The sequence below is a fragment of the Xiphias gladius genome, chromosome 13 (genome assembly GCF_016859285.1).
Source record: "Xiphias gladius isolate SHS-SW01 ecotype Sanya breed wild chromosome 13, ASM1685928v1, whole genome shotgun sequence".
NCBI lineage: Eukaryota > Metazoa > Chordata > Actinopteri > Istiophoriformes > Xiphiidae > Xiphias > Xiphias gladius.
The window spans coordinates 4,296,212-4,318,760 of NC_053412.1; the positions used below are offsets into that span (position 1 = coordinate 4,296,212).

General features: G+C 42.2%; 3 protein-coding genes across 5 annotated transcripts in view; all 3 read right to left on the reverse strand.

The window, feature by feature from the left end:
• Positions 1-1,132: 1,132 nt before the first annotated feature.
• On the reverse strand, positions 1,133-6,859 carry acadl (acyl-CoA dehydrogenase long chain). Of its 3 annotated transcripts, none has more exons than XM_040142536.1 (11): positions 6,683-6,859; positions 5,396-5,563; positions 4,834-4,971; positions 4,573-4,737; positions 4,407-4,473; positions 4,159-4,323; positions 3,946-4,047; positions 3,172-3,285; positions 2,965-3,092; positions 2,785-2,871; positions 1,133-2,660 (listed from the first exon to the last, which is right to left on the reverse strand). In XM_040142536.1, exons 2-11 carry the CDS (start codon positions 5,494-5,496, stop codon positions 2,567-2,569), a joined length of 1,161 nt encoding a protein of 386 aa, XP_039998470.1. In that variant the 5' UTR covers positions 5,497-5,563; positions 6,683-6,859; the 3' UTR covers positions 1,133-2,566. The 3 variants fall into 3 exon arrangements, with proteins under 3 accessions (XP_039998470.1, XP_039998469.1, XP_039998471.1); XM_040142535.1 differs by lacking the exon at positions 6,683-6,859 and adding an exon at positions 6,479-6,676; XM_040142537.1 differs by lacking the exon at positions 6,683-6,859 and adding an exon at positions 6,112-6,188.
• Positions 6,860-8,577: 1,718 nt separating this feature from the next.
• mylz3 (myosin, light polypeptide 3, skeletal muscle) lies at positions 8,578-12,235 on the reverse strand. The gene is made up of 5 exons (XM_040142079.1): positions 11,822-12,235; positions 10,031-10,174; positions 9,379-9,549; positions 9,173-9,250; positions 8,578-9,072 (listed from the first exon to the last, which is right to left on the reverse strand). The coding sequence occupies exons 2-5, from the start codon at positions 10,098-10,100 to the stop codon at positions 9,044-9,046; spliced, it is 348 nt and encodes a 115-aa protein (XP_039998013.1). The 5' UTR covers positions 10,101-10,174; positions 11,822-12,235; the 3' UTR covers positions 8,578-9,043.
• Positions 12,236-15,701: 3,466 nt separating this feature from the next.
• lancl1 (LanC antibiotic synthetase component C-like 1 (bacterial)) overlaps positions 15,702-22,549 on the reverse strand; it is a 43,478-nt gene continuing 36,630 nt past the window's right edge. The window contains exons 3-11 of the mRNA XM_040142623.1: positions 21,796-21,917; positions 21,577-21,694; positions 20,633-20,843; positions 19,715-19,862; positions 19,129-19,275; positions 18,366-18,570; positions 17,590-17,675; positions 17,239-17,311; positions 15,702-16,569 (exon numbers count right to left, since the gene is read on the reverse strand). Coding sequence (XP_039998557.1) covers positions 16,493-16,569; positions 17,239-17,311; positions 17,590-17,675; positions 18,366-18,570; positions 19,129-19,275; positions 19,715-19,862; positions 20,633-20,843; positions 21,577-21,694; positions 21,796-21,917 — 1,187 coding nt within the window. The 3' untranslated portion in view covers positions 15,702-16,492. The remainder of the gene's footprint in view (positions 16,570-17,238; positions 17,312-17,589; positions 17,676-18,365; positions 18,571-19,128; positions 19,276-19,714; positions 19,863-20,632; positions 20,844-21,576; positions 21,695-21,795; positions 21,918-22,549) is intronic.

A 22,549-nucleotide genomic window follows, 5' to 3' on the forward strand; every position in this document is an offset into this window, starting at 1 on the left:
TTTTACGCATTTTTCCACGTGCACAGACCCAGGATTTTTAATCCACAAATCTACGAACCGAAAAACTGACCTTAAATTACAAAATCCCCGTCGAGAATTTAATTTCATCAAACTCATGATCCATATCTCTAAATCCATACACATAACTCCACATCGCAGCGCAACGCGCTGCGGATCAGTGGACAGCAGTGCCAACATTAATATACACACTTTGACTTTTTATAGAAACTTTTACAGCTGCCAGTGTTGCATTAAAATGACGGAAACTCTACATTTACGCCGATTACAGTGATTACAAAGCCTCATTTGCCCACCAAACGATAAACAAAGTGCTTCAGCTCTTACCTGGAGGTTTAGGCTGCTGAGCGGCACTAATACCCTGGTGTGTGAAGAGAGCTGTGGTGACAATGAGAGAGAGGTATGGGGCCCTCCGATCCCTCCCATCGCAAATTGAGCTACCGTAAGTGTTGCAGTACAGGCGCAACGGGATTGTGTGGCTGCATTACGCGTGCCAGGAAATCTCGCACTGTGATTACATGAAATTTGTGCAGCATCTTTGGAGTGCAAGTATGTAACAAATTCATGCATGCAAAAAAAAAGAACACACAGACGCAGATGTGCGATGACATAGACAGAACACCCAGCAGGTGTCACGGGGCTTCTGGATCTCAACGCCATAATTAGGCTGCTTTGCTGAAAATGGGAAGCACTGTGCCGGCAGTGGAAGTGAGTGCAGAGCTGAGGCACCAGGGTGTGGCTGTTGCTGAGGAAAAAATGGAGGGGAGGGGAGAGAGGGCAGGGGGACAACGCAGATGCGATGCCAAGGGGAGAGTGGTTAGGAGGGGCAGGGGAAAGGAAGAAAAAGACAAGAGGAAGGGGGGAGGACTAAGGGGGAAGACAAGAGAGAAGGGAAGGGAGGGGTAGAAGATGGCATCATTGGAGAGTGGCTGCACTTCTGTCCCGTCCAGGTGAGGTGAGGTGAGGTGGGGAGGCTGTCTGCTGTCTGCTTCCTCAATTGCGGGGGGGGGGTTAAACATCAGAGGGTCAGACTGGTCCGCAGTACAACTCCAGTCACATGCACCAGATCCACAAGGACGCAAATACACAGTTTTGTAATGGATTCAAATCGTATATTTAATATTTAGATATTAGCGCTGTATCCTTTATCAATTCAGTGTAAAAAACGGAGAGACTGAAACCTGAATATGTAAAAAAAACAAACACACAAAAAATAGAAAATAAAGCTGAACATTTGTTTAGATGCTCTATGTCCTCTAGTCGCATTCAACAGCAATGGACTCAAATGGAAGCCTGGTCATTTGTCATTTCTCTGTCAGATCTGTGTAAGCATTTACTGCCATCTATTGGTGAAAATAACACAGTGCAGGAGGGGTGCTGATGTTGCTTTACAAGAATTTCTCTACCTGAACAGGCCTTCCTGTGGAACATTTCAACATGACAAAAAAATTTGAAAAATTTTATTAGTAATGTCCATCTTACAACTTTTCAATGGCATGCAAAACAAAGCATTACTGACAAAACTGCATTTAGTCCATCAGTCAAAGGTTACAGAGACTGTCCATCTTATTTTCTTTCAATTCTGAACAACACTGGCCAGCAAAATATGTTGTATGCTTATTTCATTATCATTATTATTTCTTTCAGTGTTGGCAAAAAGGCCAGAAGATCGGAAAAATATATCAGCAACAATCTCTCCACCACTAAATACTGGGGACACAAGCAACTAATTTCCAAAAAATACTTTTCAGTTCATTTTAGCTTGAACCTAATATATTTGAGTGCAACATATATACACACAACTCAAGTGAGTGGTAGGTGAGCAGAAACAGGTGTAACAATAGGACACGATTTTTGCAGAGTTGTTAAAATGTAATTCACATCTGATTAAGGTGAGAATCTGTCGTGCTCAATAATGCTCTTTCAATCAACCCCGTAAATCTACTGCAATATGCATCACTGATAAATAGAAGAAAGCCTGGACATTCTAGTCTTATTTCATTTTTCAACTCTATCCAAGTTTTTCCAACCTTAAAGCAGCTACAAACAATATATTTATGATAACAATGTATCAAATGACCATGTATACGGTTTTGTGTGAGAAAGCTCTTAAAAACTGACTGCACGCTACCTGCTCAGAACCAAACGATACGACCGAAACGGTCTGCATCTAGCTGGTGATCTTAGCGGAGCATTTGGCAGCTCGAGAGCCAGATATTTTCCTCAGGGGTTGGTAGGAACCACGCACAGAGCTAAAAGAGAGGGAATATCAGACTTACATTTATCAGGTGGCCAGGAACACAACTCCATATGGACGGCCACGCTGCTCCGTAACTGCTGGATGTGTAAATGAAGCAACTGTTTGCTAACAAGCAAAATTGAAAAGGTGAGGATAGATCAGTGTTGTGTTCACAGCTTGTTCTCTGCAGCCACCGAGTGGCCTGACTTTTCAGAGCTGTTCATGATCATTTCAAACCTTCACTAGACAAACTGTGCACAACACCCCACTTCCCCCGGTCCTCCTCCACCGTGCAAACTCCCACAGTTCTTACTTCTGGCTGACAATGCTGCGGCCGATGAGCTCTTTCATGATCTCATTGGTGCCTCCATAAATGGGCTGAATACGGGAGTCCACAAACGCCCTGGAAAAACGGAGAGACAAGTTCAGCAACTTGGAACACAAAAAAACCCCCCCAAAAAACAACCTGTAATTCTTCCCAACAGTCACCCATCCCCTCCTTGTTAGACTGGTTATGTGACTCTTACTTGGCGATGGGGTATTCCCACATGTAGCCCCAGCCTCCATGGAGCTGCAGGCACTGAGTGGCCACTTTGTTCTGGAGGTCAGAGTTCCTGGATAAAAGAAAAAGGACACAGACATTAGCATATGGCAGTAACACGGCCTATTTTTAAGAAGCTGGTTAGAAACACAAAAATCATTCTCACCAAAACTTGGCCATGGAGGCCGTGGAGGGATCCAGGCATTTCTCAGCGTGGAGCTGAAGGCAGTTGTCAACAAAGGCTCGGCCCACACAGATCTCGGTTTTCAGCTCTGCCAGCTTGTGCTGCACAGTCTGTGGAGTACAGTTAGATGCAGTGATATTTATTCAGTCACTGCTATATTACGCGAGTTCGAGAACAAAGAAAACACACCTGTAGGTGAGCGATTGTCTTGCCGAAAGCCTTCCTCTGCAACACATAGTTCCGGGTTTCCTCGAACATGAACTCACTGCTGGCTATGGCCATGTCAGCAATCAACAGACGCTCCTATTCCCAAAGATGATAACAGGATTTACCGTCGGATCAACAGAGCCGGATCACTAAATGCCAACCCGGATGGCAGAGTAAATAAATAAATAAACATTTTCAAACAAATTCTTGCAAAGAAAGGTTAGTTGTTTAACAGGGAAACAGAAAGACTTTGGGGGGTTTTGTGGACACACTGTGGGGCCCCCTCAAAAATTGAGACCACTGTGCCCCAAAACCCTGCAGTTGCAAATTGCTATATTAAAGTCTGCAGAATTAGCTATTGGCAGTCTCTTTTTGCAATTAACTCGTAGATGCACAGGCAACTATCACTGGATTATTTTGACACCGGTGAAAATTTAAAAACATGTTGATTCACAGCCAAGTTTGGGAGTTTTAAGGCACGTCTGTCTGGTATGATTTCTAAGTGGATTTATGGACATTTATTCACAGTATACATTGGAGATATGGATATCCTCAGTAAGTGTCAGCCACACTGAATCGAAAAATGTGTGTAACATGTTCATGTGTTCAGATTTGACTGAGGTATAAGTCCGAGAAAGAGAGGGATTTTTGACGTACGTTGCAGCAATCTGGCGCTAAGAATATGGCACTCTGTATTTGAGGAAGGAAAATGCTAAATGCCTTTTTAGTGACCGAGTTAGACATTGCTTCTTTTACCTGAGGTAGTTCATTCATCAGGTAGTAGAAACCCTTGTTGAGTTCACCCAAGAGGGCATCAGCTGGGAGACGCACATCCTCAAAAAACAGCTCCGCTGTGTCCTATGAAAGAAGGAGAAACAGTAGACCGAGGACAGAATTAGTGTCCTGACATCAGATTTTTGCACGAAATCGATGGAAATGCTACGTTCCCGAGCCACCGAGCGCCAGTACCTGGGCCTTCAGACCAATCTTCTCCAACTTGCGTCCTTTCTGGAAGCCCTTCATGCCGTCCTCCACCAGGAACAGACTGATGCCATGTGCTGCTGTCTTCGCCTCACGGTTGGTCACGGTCACCACCACCACCAGGTCAGCCATCCAACCGTTCGAGATAAACACCTGAAGACACGAGAGGCGGAAAGGGATTCAAGCTGACGTTGAGATGCAAGGAAATGACTGTTTTTGCTTTTTCGACTCAGTACCTTGTTGCCGTTGAGGATCCAGTCGCTGCCGTCCCTCTTGGCGTACGTCTTCACGCCTTGAAGATCACTGAAAAAAAAAATAACGGGAATGGGTCATCAAAGCTACACTGCATTAGTGCAATGCATGCTGATTTCCTTGGTGTTACAGCCGGGCTCGAGTCCTGACCTGCCTGCTCCTGGTTCTGTCATAGCAATAGCAGCGATGCATTTCCCAGCAGTCATCTTGGGGACGAAGCGTTCAATCTGCTCCTTGGTACCATAGTTGACGATATAGGGCATGACAATGTCGGAGTGCAAGGCGAAACCCGGGCCTGTGCAGTTGGAGTACATTCTGGAGGACGAAAGCGAATTATGCTTAGCAAACAGTTAGCCGGTGTTTGATCTCAGATATGATGAACTGTGTTTTTTTACTTTAAGGACAACTCACTGCTCCTCCCACGTGATAGCCGCAGAAAACAGGTCTCCTCCAATGCCACCGTGCTCCTCTGGTATCATTACTCCCAGCAGGCCTTGCTCGCCAGCCTTCTCCCACACCTCCCTGCTGACCTGACCTGCTTTCTCCCACCTGGAACAAGAGAAAGGGATTGTAGTGAGGCAGGGAACGGGCGGAGAATGACGGTTAACCAATGAATTAAATTTGCATTTCTCTCTTCATGGTCATTTTGCATCTATTTGTGCACTTTTTGTGTCCATTTGTGATCATTTTACACCTCTTCGTGGTTAGTTTACGTATCTTTCTAGTCATTTGAGTCTCATTGTGGCTATTTCATGTCTATTTGTGGTTGTTCTGCGTCAACATTGGGTCACTCGTGTCCTTGTGGTTATTTTGGGTCTAATTTTGCATCTCCTTTTGTGTCTCTTAGTAGTCGTTTTGTGTCTCTTTGAAGTCGTGCGATTGACTTGGCAACGATGAAATGCTAACAGTCACTTCAAGCACAGGCTCTGAGCCTGGTAGGCCCCTTCAGCAAACCATCCATGCTTACACCTACTCTTTGTGGTGTGGAACCACTTCCTCTTGGAAGAAGCGCCGGACGTTTTGTCTGAAGAGATCATGGTCCTCGTTGAAGATCCGGCGGACCCCGATGTCCATCAGGGTCTTGGCGCTGGAGGTCTCTGGACGGGGCGAGGAGAGCTGCTGGGCATTACTGTGCTGTAGTCTGGGAGGAATTACAGAAATTCAACCGACTGCGATCTGCTGTAAAGCCAGCAAGTGGCTGATTCGAAAACCCATGACAAGTAAATTCACTTTGATAAGGCACCTTGGGATTATGGGAAGAGTGATACTGATTTTAAGAAGCTGCCCCTGGTCATTAGAGTTGGGCTGATACTAACATTTATTTTTATTAATTGATTGTTCTGTCTTTTATCCCGATTGATCCTATGGTCCATTAAATGTTACAAAAAATAGAAATTAATAATTTAAAAAAACCAATTATGTATGTAAAATGTAATGTCATCAGATATCTTGTTTTGTCCACCAAGCAGGGAAAAAAAACAAAGATATTCAGTTTATTATCATAAAAGACAAAATAGTCGCAGGTTATTTCCTCTCAATTATCAAATCGATCAATAGCGAAATCATTTCATCAGCTTTTACGTTAGAGGACAGCAGTTCATTTTACCATTAACTATACCAGGATAATATAAATAAATAATATGAATATAGTTAATATAGAGCGATCACAACATGACAACATATACTGACCCTGCATATGAATCACTTCTACCAAAATTGCTCGACTTGCGTGCTTTTACTTTTTCGTTGTATTAAAAATGGACGTTTCTTTCCACCGCTTGGATTTTCAAATTAAAGCTCATTCTGTATTTAGCTGATAGGTCACTCGTCACAGTAAGGGAAGCGTGCCAACGGTTGTTGCGATGCAGTTCTACTTTTACAGTCGGGGAAAAGTTAACACTCTCAAAGTGTGTCGTTAAAATCTAACTAACATCACGTAAAATGAAACTTAATGGTCATCAAACAGCGCGTAACGTTACGGATATTTCCCGTAGCTGTTACTCGTTCCACCTCACAAGAAAAGATATTTCACAAAATTTAGGCTAAATATTCTAACCTTGCAGTGGCCGCAGACAGCACCTGTCCTCGTCCGAAGACATTTCTCAGCCCCACAATAAAGGGTTTTAACATTTTCGTAACTGACGACCCCGCAAAAACAAAATTACAAAGACGGCGAACGACTTTGGCAGGAAGGACAAAGATCGTCCGAGGTGAGTTCGTGTACAAAGAACATATCACGTCGTAGTCAATCATTTTCTACCTGTTAACACACGCTCCGTGTTCCAAGGTAAAGAAGGGCGAAGGTTGTTCTCAGTTCTGTTCCTCGACTCTCTTTCTCATTGCTGCGTGATTTAGTTAAAATGTGACTCTGAAGGAAGTCACACGCGTGCATTTTTAGAGGGAGGTTTTTGTCCACGAGAACAGCGGCAGAGTGGGACCTCTCGCTTACCAGGCCTCACAGCGCTGAGATTTCTTCTTCTTCTACTAAATCTCGCAGAGGTACTGTGGTTCACCTCTGCCGTTAATTTATGGGAATAAAGTTGTTGCAAGAGTACGAGTCGTTTTTACAGGAGTAGTTTTTGTTTTCAGCAGATAGTAAAAAAAAAAAAAAACAAGTACAATTACAATAATCATATATATCCATAGTAAACAAATGTCTATAGGCCTATATATGAAAAAAATGGCAGCATGTGCTCAGCAGCATAACTGTTTGTCTTTTCTAGAAGAAACAAGAGACATAAGACATACTACATTAGCATATGAAAATAAACACTAATATATTTGGTGCACACATAAATTTGTATTTTATTGATGCTAAATCAGAGGTTTTGCTCTTTACGTGTATCCTGTTATTCTGGCAGATGCAGAGATCTAATATGTAACATACTAGAAAATTTAATAATTTAATAAAATAAGTGATAATAACAAAGAAAAAAATCTCTAATCATTCGGCTCCTTATATATGTATTTATTTCACAATATATATGTGCTGGCATAAAATGGTTTAAACACAAAACCTTGGCTATTTCTGTTTTATAAGTAACTTGATGTGCTGAACAATCAAAGTCTGAATTCTTTGCTCTCAGTCCACCATAAGGGGGTAGGCTCCTGCATTTACCCCACAAGACCACAGGTGAGTTAAAGTGGAAACACGGTAGGAAAAAAAGCGTATAGTTACCAAAACGGACACTTGGTAATATTTCCTAGTGGATTCCTTCTATGTGCTTCATAAGGATGCAAAAAAACAACACAAACAAACAGCAGTGTGTTTCTTAAATGCTCCCCTTTTACACTGTAAACTTCGTCTTTTTATTCTTCCTTCTGCCTTAACTTTAATCTATATTGGCAATATGTATGATCGAAATGGCTGTTTAACTGTACTGTGTAAATTTAAGAAGATTATCACTAATAACTACAAAATGGCATCACCGGCGTGTGAGTTTAGCTAGTGTTTGCCTAAAGTCTCTGTATATGCCCTTATGCTCAGACTCAGGATAAAATCCTCTACAAAATATCATGCATTGAGTTTCGAAACAAACCTGAGAGATAGCAAATCGGATTTAAACAAGTGCTAATTAAATCATTAAACACTGTAGAGATGCCATTTTGTTATTTTTTCCTTTTCTTTATTTTTATTTGTAATCTTCATTCACAAATTTTAACAGGATATTTCATTTTTCTGCAGTTTTATCCCAACAAATGAATTTCATACCTTGAAGCTACCCTATGTAACTTTGCATAAGAGCAATCACCTTGGCTACAAGTGGCAATTACCGAATAATGGAATGAAAGATACTATAACGTAGTGTAACAGTAGCAACGGTTGGAGACGGGTTATAAAGTATGCAATCTGATTCAGCAATGTCTGTTATGCAGCAATATCTATCTAAAGTTTGCATTAGCCACCAAAAGCTACTGGTAGCAGCCCTACTTGGTGTTTATTGAATATGTTTTGACTCTTATGAAATTCAACTTTTCATTTCTAAGAGGCTGAATGTGCCATTTCCTCTTTCAAAAGTTACATGGTCTTGCTTTAATTGTGACACCTACAGCGTATATTGTTGCCCTACACGACAGCATGTCTGCAAGTATATGTCGTCAATGAAAGATCAAGAATCAACCTAGATGGGATGTACGTTGGAAAAGTTTATTCTGAAATGAACAGAGTGAAAATAATTACAACTTTTGGGGAAGTGGGTGACTTTTGGCGGTCAATCCACGACCATTCTCCAGCACCTTTGGCATTGCTGGGCCAGTGGTGGCGTGACTGAATGAGGTGGCGGTGGGAAGGGAGGGATCTACCCTCACTTGATGAGTGGTCACCCCTTCTCCCCCGTTCCTCACCCCATGCGGAGAGTGGAGACGCGCCCCGGGGGGGGAGCAGAGGCCGAGTGATAGGGGTCTACAATAGAGAGGTGATGGTGATGTCCCGAGAGAGGAGGGTTTGAGACGAAGTGTAAAGGAAAACAAAATAAACAACAAGATGGATTTGCTTCAACATCCCTTGTACATAGTCCTTGTCTTTCCTTAGTTGGTCTTTGAAACAGTGTAGATGTCCTGAACACTGTTGGGCTGTCTGTAGGCGAGCTACAGTTTGTTCAGCACTCCTACTGCTGGCCTCTTACACAGACATGATGTGCTTGACAAAAGCTGGAGGAAGAAAAACCCATATGTTCAAATCTTTAGCATCATATATTTATCAAAAAGTCAAAAAAAAAAAGAGAAAGCATGCTCTCAAATCAAAGATTACCCTCATAGTGCACACTGCCGTTCTCGTCCTCCTGGCCGGTCATGAGGGCTTCAATCTCGGGCTCGGTCATCTTCTCTCCTGCAGTAGCACAAGGATCCATATCAGGAACCGCGCTCTCCATTTCACACACATGCTCACATACTGCGCGCGCTAAGCAAACTATATTTGTGTGCATCTATATTTGGGCAAGATGACCTGAGACTCACCCAGGGTGGACAGCACGATGCGCAGCTCAGCGCCCATGACTGTGCCGTTGCTCTCCTTGTCGAAGACGCGCAGACCCTCAACGTAGTCGTCGTAGGTACCCTTTGGGAGGGTTTCAACCTGCTTCAGCATGGGCAGGAAAGCTTCGAAGTTGAGTCTCTTGTTGGCCATGTCTGTTGATTTACAAATCACACGTGACCCTACTACATATACTTTCATCTAGGAGCAAAAAAAAAAAAGAAAAGAAAAAAGAAAAGCACAGACCGCATTTTCTGTCTGTTTAGGCTGCTTCTTTTCAATGTTTAAGGGTCAAAGAAAGGCCAGCTGGACCAGCTGTTATCAACATGCTTAAGTTTTTAGCTTAAACTGCCACTATGTAACTTTTGAAAGAAGAAATGCCACAGTCTTCATTGTACAAATGTAAATGATCTGCAACAAAATGCATCCTCTCTCTAATACACTTGCGGGTTTTGCTGATAGAACCTTTCTTGATCTGGTAGCAAAAATTAGGTAGAGATTGTTGTGAGTTCGTTGACTTGCTAACGCTTCTCTTCTTGTGCTACTGTTACATTATGCATCTACTATTATCTCATATTAGTCTTTTGTGTCTTTAAGCTTTGTCTAAATTTTGTTTGCATGCAAGAGGGGTCTTACCCTCAGCAGATGGGTTGCCCAGAATTTTTTTAACGTCCTTGTTGGTGGGGTTCTGGCCCAGAGCGCGCATGATGTCGGCCACCTGGTTGTAGGCCACCTGGCTGTCACCAATTCTGTCGAAGAGACCAAAAGCCTCCTTGAAGTCTGGCCAGGAGGGAAGAGTCAAGAGAGAAATTTAAGTTACTAAAAAGTCGGTCAAAAGAGACAAAATAATACATGGTTTTGAATCTCAGTCTTGTGATGTCCTCAGTTAAAGCGTTTAAAGAGCTGCACAGTAAGATCTTTGGGCTCATGGTAGCATTAGGCGCTTTGGACAAAGACTTGACAGAATGTCAAATCGTAAAAGATAATTTGTCAAGGCTTTGGGACATGAAAAAGAATCCCTTTTGTTGCATTCAACATGTTATATTTGATATGTCCGGGGCGACATCAGTGCTAGTGAAATTCTCTTTTTGCTGTCCATTAGATCCACCCGCTTTGGATTTTCCGTTCTTTCTATTAAAGGGGTCTTAGTCAGCTATGTTAGCTATGTGGTGTCACACTTTGTTGGAAGATCAAAGACAGTCGAAGCCCCATACTTATGTCATTGTTCTCTGCTAATTTGGAGCGACAGCTGCATCCAAGCAGAGAAGAGGAAAGTACCAACTGGGGTTTGAACAAAGGTTAGCTATTTCTATGAATCCTACCAGGAAGTGAACTCAAAGTGCCCCTTTTGACAGATTAATGCTCTTATGTGGTTTCAAAACAGCAGAAGTAGGGACAGCTGTGCCACCCATCCCTCTCCATTCCTGCCTCCACTTGCATTTGGGAAGCATTTAGGGCGACATGAGGAGAAAACTGATACACCCTGACAGAGTAACCCGGACCATATAGAGGCATGGCCCCATGGCCCTGCTCAAGTTAAACATAATAATGCTGACTGCGGCGTAATCAACACCTTGTTTTGCATGGCCTGCATGTGTTCCACTGGCAGCCAACTTAATGCTAGACATGTAGTATAAATGTACAAGAATGTATAGAAGAAACACGTATTATGTTTGGGGTGCAAAAAGTTGCCAAATTGCCAATCGAAAGTCCACATAAACAAGTGAACTCTGATTCGCAATTGAGAAATTTTACACTATGTTACTGTTAGAGGAATATACATAGTACTAGACCTATTCTAACGGGGGATAGACAGAACTAAAATATTTCAAATGAACATCAAAATGCCTCAACAAATTCCTTCCAACACAGAGCATGTTTACAGAGGACACGTCCTTCAGCAGTGAACAAAAGGGTCGGGATGGTGCTGGGGGGGCGTCACAGTTTGGATTCTTTGTGTAAGGTGATGCCGCTGGGCTTGCATCTTAAACCTTGGCCTGGGGATTAACACCTTTGCTGTGTAAGGGGCACTGGGGCTTCTAAGACAAGGCTAGGTCGGCTCAGAATAGACATTTCTCAGATCCTTCTCGACAGCTGGACAAGTCCTTGGAATGGCATGCCCTGTGGTGGTCATCACTCTGGAACTTGCTTCCTCCCTGCTTCCACCTTTTAGCAGTTAATTTGAACCAAAGGCTCAACTAGGTAACCCTGCGGCTACTCTGGCAGTTTGTTCAGTCTGACAGTTGCTGAAAAATTCCACAGACTGAGCTGCGGTGAAAAATTGGAGGACATACTCTCTCCTGCTGGTAATGCTACAAGTAATTGTCGCTCTGCATGATGATGAGAGAGCAGGATTATCACAACTGCTTTTCACATGCCAAGTTATTTGTAAGGGATGAGGATGAATCTTGCCGTTTCTTCACTTACCCTCAATCTGGTCCGGTGTGAACTCGGTCTGTCACATAGAAATACACAAAAACGCACATATTCACACACAAAAAGGTACATTTACAAATACGTTAACACACAGAACACAGAGAAATGAATAAAAATAAATGGTTTATGAGTATAGTAGTATGTACATCTAAGGACATATTGACGCCCAAAACTGCACTAAATACATACGAGATGGATGGCGAAATGATAAACAGGTTCCTTGCATTTTTATAAACGCCTACACAGACATTAAGGATGGAAATGTGCATGTATTTCAAAGCAGTGGTCCTGGGCCCCAAGTATCTCTCAACTTTGAAATCTTCATAGAAGTGAACATTTTTTTCACAATTTATGAAGACATGCTTTTCAGAGCAGTATCAAAAATGGCAGTCTTGATTTCTCCTCCCTTGCATGATTTCAGTGATGCCAATAAAGTCCCAATTTTGGGCTTATTTTGCAAAGACGGTGTCCAAACCCACGCCACAAAGAATCAGCCCTGGTTGGGAAAAAAAAAAAGGTAACTCCATCTGTACCGCCCCACCCAAAAGGTCCAATACACAATTTTGTACACACCATTTTGGAGAGTAGGAGCTGGACGAGCGGAAAGAAAGAAGATGAGAAGCTGAAGTCCCAAGACAGAGTGGTCCTGAGCCATGGTCAAAGCCCCCTCTTATTTATCCCAGGCATGTGATGTCACGTATGCTAATAAGATGGATCAGATGACATGTTGGAACATCTTTAACTTTCTTAGGGCAAACGGAAAGGAGAGCTGTGCGTCCTCGGAGCAGTGGGAGTAGGCCTTTAGAAGGGGACAGGGCTATTTATAGAAGGCCAAACAACTGTGTCAAGACTCTGAGTCCTGTGCCTCAAGATTTTAAAACTGTTTTAAACTGATTTCTATTAAGAAAAACGTGTTTTCATTGACTTGACGTTAAAAAGTTTTTTCTTCTGGAAGAGATGTCCAGTTGATCCCTGTTGCTGAAAATGTAGAAAAACTCAGCTACCTAGTGTCCCACCTCAGAGGGGGTCCAAGCCCAGAGAGCTCGTTTACAAGGTGGTATTTTTAAACAGTGAGACTGCTCCTCCTCTTATGGTTAAATAGCAGCAGCGAGAAAAACTGTTCAAAAAGTTGATTCCATTCAAGTAGGTTTTTTAAAAAGTTAACTTAACTGAACTTAACATACTTCGGATTTCCTAATACTGCTGTATGAGGTTTATGGACATTACGTTTCAATGTACTTGAAAGCAGGGAAAATGCACCAGATTATCTGCACTACATTAAGTAATAATGACATTGCAAAGTTAATGGTTTTTGTATGTGAATTGAGTGGTATAATGTGCAGCTTAACCCGCTCTGTCCTTAATAGTAATGTCTTGAATGCACAGGTTACTATTTGCGGCTGAATGAAGTGAAATTATGGCAAAAAATGATCATAATGAACGTAGTTGTCCCGAAGTAAAGATTTATTGCCTAATCTATGGATATTTCTTAACCTGCGCACACTAAAGGTTCCGTCTGCCCCGGAGCTCTCCGTGGCGCTGATGGCAGTACCAAAAGGAATCTACTTAATGCTGTAGATTCATAACACAAAAAATTTGCTATAAAACAAATCCAGAAGAGTAAAATCAGGATGGATGTTCTCTTGGAAATGGTCTCGAGCAAAAACCGTTTGCACAGTACATTTACTTTAATGGGACCTAATAAAGTTTGGCATAGTCATTATGGTTTATGATTTACTGTTGTTGGTGCTGTGAACTAATGGTGTTTATTTACCTGGCTTATGAGAGAAGTTCATTTTTGACCACGGAAGCAGTGGTATTCCAACTCAAGGTCCACTTACCCCTCTTTCTAGAGCTTTCTATCGCAACACGGTTGAAAGCTCCAGAAAAAGCCAGTCCTGTAAGTGGACCCCGAGTTGGCATTGTTTTGTCGATAAAAATAAAAATAGTATAAATTTGAAAATGGATTAAAGTTTTAAAACTGACTTGTTCGTAGTTTCAGAGATGATTATTGCTCCCCAATATTTTATATGACTAAAAATATCATATTGTGTTTCGCATCTGAATTAATTTATGCCCAAATGTCTTGTCGTAAGTGTGGGGCTCCTCGATGCCATATTTGACCATGTTGTCAACCACTGGCATAAAATGATGCATATAATTTAATCTGTCTACAGAATGCCCTGAATTTTTACTGCAATGAAGTTACAGTATCCGTATGAGATGCAGTCTGCATCCAAAATATCTAACTCTGCAGTTACCACACACACGCCTGATGGCTAATGCATATTCATTGTTAATATTTCGGAATATATTTGTATTAATAAACTCATTAAAATGCAGGTTAATCGAATCACAATATCAGACTGTTAGTGTTATTCTCACAGAAATAAAGGAACAATAACTACTGACTTAGAAAGTTGCTGCATGTTTTTGCTCAAGGACATTCATGTATTTTTACACCAAAGTCCATTAAAAAGAGTTTTGTCTTTGACCCAGGTGAACTAGCTTTACCTATCAGCTGGGATTAACATAAGGTAAATAGTTCTTCATATGACTATTGGGTGGTTATAATGTAATGAACACTGACACACACTTGACATAATGAAATATATATTCTTTGATTTCTGGACATGGGGGACACTTAAGCAATTCTATATTTGCTCCAGGATTTCCATGACCATAGGGAATCTGAGTAATTAAAATGTCAGCATTGACTCTGTATAGTATTTCACTGATGTGATCTACAGTCTTCGCAAGTGATTTCCTGACTGCACTGGACTTCAGTGAATGTCCAGTGTCTTTGATGGACCAAACACCTTTGGCTGCCTGAAGATCATCAGTCAGTATGTCAGAAGCGCTAACGCCTATATCCTTTAAAACATCTTTTCGTGGCCCTTATAAATGCTCAAAACTCAAAAACGTGAAATTGTGAGCATGTGGTTTTGGAACCAAACATTTTTTTCCTTCACAGTTTGTCAAAAATGACAGAAAGACGCAAGTTAGAGGAACCGCAAGTGTATATATATATCTATATATATATATATATATATGCATATCCACATGCACAGGATTAGATAATTGACTAACAGTGTGAATAGCTGGTGTGTTTATTCTGCCAGACTGCAGGAAGTCTAACATCCTCAGTCTTGTAACACAGAATGGTCTAGTGCTAAACATCAGAAGGAGAAAAGAGTTGGAGGACATTTGTAGGCGTAAGTGAATCAGAGTGAAGACATGTCTGGGAGACCACACCCCTGGACAGATGAGCACTATTTTTACCCCCGTTCCTGCTGGAGGTGTTCGGTTTCTCCAATGCCGGGCTGGCTCTGTAGAGTTGGGGGTGGAGAGAATTAACTCTCCCGCTCCTCAAGACTCTCCGGTATAGTAACCACCTCCCCACCTCGCCACGTCCCAACACTAGCCCTCCAAGACTACAGCTGGCCTCGGGTCATAAAGAAGCACAGGCAGGGGGCTTAAAAAAGAGCGGTGGCATTGTGTCGCTGCCTGGTTTTCAGGGTGTTACATGAGCCTTATTTGGAATTGAGACCAGACCAGCTGAGCCAAGTGTCCCATGGAGGAAGGGACAGAGGAACTTTAGACATTTATCAGTGTCATATGTGGCTTCATTTGCCAGCCAAATGTCTCAATACTGAGTCTTTACAATGATAGAGATGTCAAAAGCGTAAATCTCGCCAATACTTGTGTTATCATATGGTTTTCAAAGACAGTTCCTTGCATAATTCAGTCAAAGCAGATCACACCATGGACATTTTTAAACCGTCTTATATGCCGCATACATATCGCCGCTGAATATGGAATATTCAACTCGATGAGCATGAATTTTGACTCTCCAAAGAGCTACTGGTGAAGTAACAACATTTCAAGGTGAGTGTCATGTACTGCCTATGAACGTGCTTCCTTTGCCAGGTGGTCAGGTGTCAGATATTTATTTACATGTTGTCAGCTCTCTGCTGCTCCCCTGTGGCTTCTCTTTGCTGCTGCATATTTACACCCCGGTACTGAAATTCACTACAGAGCGACAGCCGTAAAAAAGACACATGGTTTATTGCCCAGACAGTGCCGAGGACAGGCGACAGCGTGAACTCAGAGCTGGGGGGGTTAAAGCCCTTAGTGCATTGTAACTAGCTTTGCTGTTGATGTTTGTCTGAAAAAGAAAACAGGACGGCAAACTAAAGCATCCAATTCCTTTTTAACATAACAAGCTCATAGAATAACATTAATGTACAGTTTTAAAGTGCTAACAAAACACCATTTACTTATCCCACAATTTAAATTTAAATTCAAAATTGTTTCCTTCCCTTCGCTGAAACCCTAAAGAACGTCAGAATATGAGCGACGGCAAGAGATAATAAAACAGGAGTTATACACATAAAGAAACCAAAAACAGCTAGAGAAGCTACCAACTTTCACATCTCTGATATAATTGAAATACGAGCATAGGATTTATCCTGTTTAACAGCATGTCAAGCCACCAGTAGAGAAGAGCAGGAAAAACATGGCACAATGGCTGAAGCGGGAGTCGAAGTCAGCCGTCAAGTTGCTGCGTGACTGAATGCAGTGTTTCCATGCGTGAGTGTGACAGAGAGCACGAGTGTGGATCTTCTTCTTGTCATATCGGGACTAACTGTGGAGAAACGCTTACACCTCAAAGGCCGGGAACCTTGCTTTCATTGGCTGCAGAAGGTCGGCCAGGAAATAGATGGTGCCTGCCATGCCTGCGAACATTTAAGTGACACGGTGAGTTTACAGCGACGGTGGTAGACACAGTACCAGAGACGAAGATACAGTAAAACAGCCCTACGGAACATACTGCTAAATATTAGATTTTTTAATCTATATTGCCTCTTTAAACGTGATAATTTTACTTTTTCTTAATATGAACTTAAATATTTGAAACCATTAACTACAGCATTTCATATAATCTGCTTCCCCTTCCCCACATGACTCACTTGTATACCTGCTATACCCATATACATGCTGATGCAGTTCAAAAAAAACTGCAAAAATATGCAACTTGGCAATGATCAAAGTTTCAAATATCACTGTTGGCAAAAGTTCTCTCCTTTGCTCGTTTATAAAAAAAGAGCGAGGAGAGATAAAAGGTTTAATAAGAGCATTGTTAGCGCTGGAGTTTAATGGATGCAGGTATTTTGCCGAAGGGAAACAGACAAAATTGTTATTTATTGCAGGGCTGTTTTTGTTGTTTTTTTTGTTTTCTATACATACACAATAACACATGACTTGATGAAAAATGCCTGGTCCAATTATAGATAGTCAGCTCTATTCTGGGACCTTTTTTTTTTTTTTAAAAGTTATTATTTTTAGTTATTATTTTTTAAGTTTTAAGTTATTTTTGGCAAGTAGGACACGTCATCACACATTACCTTCAAAAAGTGAGAAGGGAGTGTCTGGCGTGCGGCATCCGTGTTTGCCGTAGTTCATGCACCAGTCTGCAAACTGTAGAGACAGACAGAGCGAGAGAGGCAGTGTCATAGTAACATTCCTATTGTATCACAACAGTGCACTGTCTCTGAACCGTCTCAGGAGAATAGCGGGCAATGTCAGCAAGTGCTAAGAATTGTGCCCCTCTCAGTGAAATCCTAGCATCTGTCGAGGTATCAGATTATGACCACAATGTCACTCTGCTGCACTGGGACCACGTAACGGAGCTTAGGTAAGACATCCGAAGAGTCTATTTCCATCCTCTATGAATAGATTCATATTAATGAAAGTACACGTGGGACCCGCGCCACCTGGAGTGCATCCAGAGAGCGCGAGTTACCGCCTCGCTCGGCCCGCTTTGACGCCGACTCGCACCGACCTATTGTCAATAAACAAAAAAAGGCCCTGCCTCTCACATGCCCACCATATCTGGAATCAATTTCGACTCTAAGGCTGGCGAGCGGCCACACTGTGCTGTGATCGGTTGCGCTTTGAACTAAGTTTAATATGATTTTCACATCTTGCATCCACGTCGGAGAAAAGGAGAAGACAGACCCAACATAAAACATTAAAATAAAAGCCTAATAAAACTGCCTCGGCTGCTTGTTATGGTTGCATTATACACTATAAACTAATAGAAACACAGTGGGTTATAAGGACTGTGCATATCAACTTGTTTAAATGGTAAAGTAGTAGTCAGATCCCTCGACCAGTAGAGAAACTTGGAAGGTCAATGTGAAATACATAAACTTGTAATAACCTTCTATTTTTTCATTGATTTTCTTATTGAAGGTTTTCATCAAGAGGCTCTCTTTTTTTTTTTTTTCACACTTCACCACTATTTTGAAATAGGAAACAGAAAAAAGATGTAGAGACATATCCTAAATTCATCTGAATCACTTGACACTGCAAGCGACACATATTATCTCAGCTGAGACTAAAAAAGGAGCTTACTAAACGTCACCACAAGATGGCACTATGACTCCGTAAATTTACGCCTTCTATTCTCCGTAACGCTAGAGTATCCATGATTTATATTTTGTTAACTGTTATTTTTTGAAAATTAAGCCCAGTATTAACTCAGTCTTTACCCTGTATGCCTGCAGGAGCATGTAGACCACCCCCGGGGATCCGTGGCACCAGTGAACCAGCAGGTCTCGGTCGTCCCCGATACAGGGAGGGTAGTTTCCTGAGGGGGTCTTGAGACGGCAGACGTGGTCGACGCTGGGCTTCACCAGCCTGTGTACGTACTCCTCGACCGAGACGAAGCCTGGCTGTGAGGGAGATTGGACTGTGTTTGAACAGAGGATGAAGAGGCAACAGGTGGAAGTAACGTGGCTTTTATCAAACTAGTCTGGTTTTACTGCGATTAGTTCTTTAGGCGATTCGTTTTCTTGACAATTTACCAACAGTTTTAGTATTGATGAACTGTTTCAGTGCTTTATCAAGCAAAATTGCCAAATATTCGCTGATTCTGGCTTCTCAAAAGGGGAGGAATAGCTTCTTTGCATTGTTTTATATCACTGTCCATTAAGTATCTCTCTCTTTTGGAGCCCTAGACAACATCAAAATGATGCAGGATACATGCTCAACCGATAGATAATATACCCAGAAATCTGTGGATAGTTCAGTTGTCAGCAGCAAGTAAAGAAGTGTATGTATTTTGAATTTATTTTTGAAATAAAAGGCCATTTCTGTTTTTTATTAAGCAAAATTAAGCTCCTTACAAGCAACGTCCTACAAGATGACTCCATATGCATCCAAACATGGTCAATCTTAACATCAAGACTGATCAAAGGCCGCCTGTACTCCGAGCCAGACACCGGTTTTACCTGCATGAGGAAGTAGTAGATGCCAGCCAGTCCATGGGCGGCGCCAACATAATGCTCCTGGTACCACTCGTACATTAAAGGGCTCTGGTTCTGGACCCTGTACTTCCTGCTGAGGTGCTCGCCTGATGCCAGCACGGCCTCGCTGATCTGAGGAAGGGAGCAACACATCCCAGCTCAGAAACACACCTAATCTGTCCAATTGAAAGAAATCAATGAAGGAAAAAAATTAAAGCAAACGGACATCAATATGTGTAAGACCGAGAAAATTAGGGTCAAACAGCAAATCAAGATTGTCTGGGGCAGTGACATAGAAGTTAAAGAAGTAGGATTATAACCAGAAAGTTTCAAACTAATATAATTTCTGTTCCATCCACATTATTTCTTCCATTTCTTCTTATTCAACCGATGCATTTCCAACTTTTCCTAAGGTTGCAAAGGCTCTACGGTTACTGTAGTTATATGTAGCATGAAGGAGGGTACTGGCTAAGGAAAAGTCCCTCTGTAGTGAAATCCAGACAATTAGAAGGACGCAAACAGTTCATTCAAACCACATCTGGTCTCAGACTGTTTCCTCGTCCTGACCCACCTGTTGGATGTACTGCAGTGGGATCCTGTCCTGCCCAAGCTGCTGGTTGATAAAGACGAGGGAGTAGAGGTAGCCCACGCGCCCATAGAGCAGCTCATCTGGCAGCCCGCCCGATCCCTTCACCACAGTCTGGTGATACTGCAGCAGCCTGGACAGGAAGTGCAGGAAACACAAAATCCATGAGTCACAATGACCTTTTGTCGTGAACGACTCTTGCACGGATGCACCAAATCTTAAAAATTCATTTTCTCATTGGGATGGCCTACAGTATGACTGTGTGCAATTAACTGTATCATAAACGTGATCACAACTCCAGCTTTGGCAGTTAAATAAACTGAATCGGGAGGGATACTGAGCCACCTGTGACTGGAGTAAATCTCTGGTTCCACTAGTCAAGTGGTGGGAGGGAAACAGCTTGACCAGTCAAAGGCATTTGTTTTGAGCACGATTAAAACTAGATCTTATTCCCAAAACACTGCTGCAGCTACATGTGACAGCTTATTTGTTTGGCTTTAAAAAAAAAAACAAAGAAACACTGATGCAAAATACTTATTGAATTAAATATCTTGATATTAAAAAAAAATTCACATTTGGTTGAGTCAACTGCAACATAGAAAATACTCAGAATTAATACCCTTGCAACATGATTACACATCACCACGGCTTAAACTGTATATTTTAAGCACCTAGAGGACAGACCCACCACTAAAGTTTATACATTTGTTGTCAGAAAAAGCTCTGTTTATTTTTTGGCCTGCAAAGACAAAGAGAGCCCATTATTAGGATTAATTAAACACAAGACTGTGATGGGAAAAGAAAAAAATATAAAATGAAAGAATCGTAAGAAATGACCCTCTTATCTGAACAAATATTTTCAAAACTACATTCGCCATAACTACTGTACTTATTCTAGACAACCTGTTGATGCACTCGTCGGTCTCTTGCCCCCTCTGCAGGCGATGGTAGACCACAGCAGCCACAGCCAACGGCCCCGCATCCCCACACAGGAAGGTGACATCATGGCGTCGAGTCAGACACCTCAGGCTGCGGCTGACATACTCCAGAGCTCTCTGAAGGAAGTATTCTTCCCTGAAAACATTGTGGAGGTGCAGGTAGAGCAGAGCAATGCCTGTGGACAAAACAGACAGGTACTTGGTAAGGATTTAAACTTTGGAAACTAAATCAGAAAACGTTCCTTGTTTTAAATCACAACTGAGGTGAGGCTGCACATTTGGTAACCCACAAAACAATCTAATCTTAGAATATGTGACAGCGTATTGACTGAAATTGAAATATTCTGAAATCAAAGTAGAGCTGTAACCATAAGTCGATTAACAGAAAATATTAAACTATTTTGATTATGGATCATTCATTTTTAAGCAAAAAATACCAAAAATTGTCCAGTTCCAGCTCCTAAAATGTGAATATTTTCCTCTTCTATATTAGTAAACTACACTAACTGTACAAGAAATGGGAACAAGACAGTTTGAAGTCTGGGAAACTGCCATGATCAGTTTTTATGTTACCACACGATTAATCACAGGGGATTAATCGATAAATCACAATTATCATAAGCTGCGTCCCTAAATCAAATAACTCATATTTAATTGTCTTATACCGCAAAGGCACCTTTCAACCAGATGGAAAACTGTTTCAGATTCCTCACTGAATCGTGTTTTTCTCAAGCAGAGAAAAATCAGAACTATGGAAAGGCACAGCACCGGCTGCAGGGAGCATCACGATCCCAGGTGCAGCCTTATTTCTTCGCATCAAGTTTTCATATGGTCACATCAGTGCAATTCATCGCTATCGGGGGAAACGATGTCACTTATAAATAACAGGATGTGTAATGGTGTCATCACCTGCCCAGCCAGTGTAACCAGTGCAGTCTCTCGGGTCTGCGGACTTCAGCCCATTTTCCATGACGGCTAAAAGCTCGCTGACCTTGCTGCTCAGCCTCTGGGCAAACTCCGGTGTGAGCTGAAGGAGGAGAAATTAAAGAGAAAAAAAAATATATATATATATAGGATGACGCGAAGTACGAAACACGCAAACACACACACACTTCCAGTCGCATTTACCTTTCCCTGGGAGTCAAACAGCGCCTGTGTGGACGCAGGGCTCCCATCATAGTCGGGATATGGATTCCTCAGGGCTCTTGTGTCCATTTTCACAGCCTTGTTACGGCTGCACTGCTGTATATCTGGGTCAGATAAAAAAAAAAAAAGGGGGGGAGGGGAAGAAAGCGGCAGAGAGATGAGGCAATACGAGGCGCAGGAGACAAGAGGAGGCGAGTGAAATACAAGTCAGGCTAAAACTACTGTGCTATCGAGCTAATGACACGGGATATAGGGCCACATAACGCAGCGAGCCTGTCCCGCAAGGGGCTACGCACGCCCACACACGACCTAGCGACGGATTAGCTCGCTGCCGCTTCGAGTTAGCTTTTAGCTGCGCCCCCCCCCTAAGGCTGGCGGCGAACCCACCCCAGCAAATTGTGCCGTAAAAGCGTAACGAAATACGCCCTAACTCCGAAATGTGTCACACTGAAGCAAAGGCGAGACCTTGGTCGAGACAGCGCGGTTCAAACGCGGGGCCGGAGCCTCTTCAGGGGATGCGATGTTGACGCTGAGTTCTCTTCCTCGTCACGTTTTGCCCCAGCGGGATATTAGCATCAGGCAGCACGATGCTACCATCTGCTGCGGCGGAGGGATTACTACAGCTCACTAAACTTAAAAAAAAACAAGAACAACATTTTTATTTATTTTGAACAAGGACAAAATACACACACACACACGGGATTTTATGTGTGTGTACAATAAAATCCTATCTAAT

Excerpts from the sequence above, each read along its gene's own strand:
- mylz3 (XM_040142079.1), bottom strand. The coding sequence starts at position 10,100 with ATGCGCGCTCTGGGCCAGAACCCCACCAACAAGGACGTTAAAAAAATT. Across the intron at positions 9,550-10,030 it reads GGGCAACCCATCTGCTGAGG|ACATGGCCAACAAGAGACTC; the intron begins GTAAGACCCCTC and ends GTAAATCAACAG. Across the intron at positions 9,251-9,378 it reads CATCGTGCTGTCCACCCTGG|GAGAGAAGATGACCGAGCCC; the intron begins GTGAGTCTCAGG and ends GTGCTACTGCAG.
- acadl (XM_040142535.1), bottom strand. The coding sequence starts at position 6,675 with ATGATTGACTACGACGTGATATGTTCTTTGTACACGAACTCACCTCGG. Across the intron at positions 4,738-4,833 it reads GCTATCACGTGGGAGGAGCA|AATGTACTCCAACTGCACAG; the intron begins GTGAGTTGTCCT and ends TTCGTCCTCCAG. Across the intron at positions 3,286-3,945 it reads TGATGAATGAACTACCTCAG|GAGCGTCTGTTGATTGCTGA; the intron begins GTAAAAGAAGCA and ends CTTTGGGAATAG.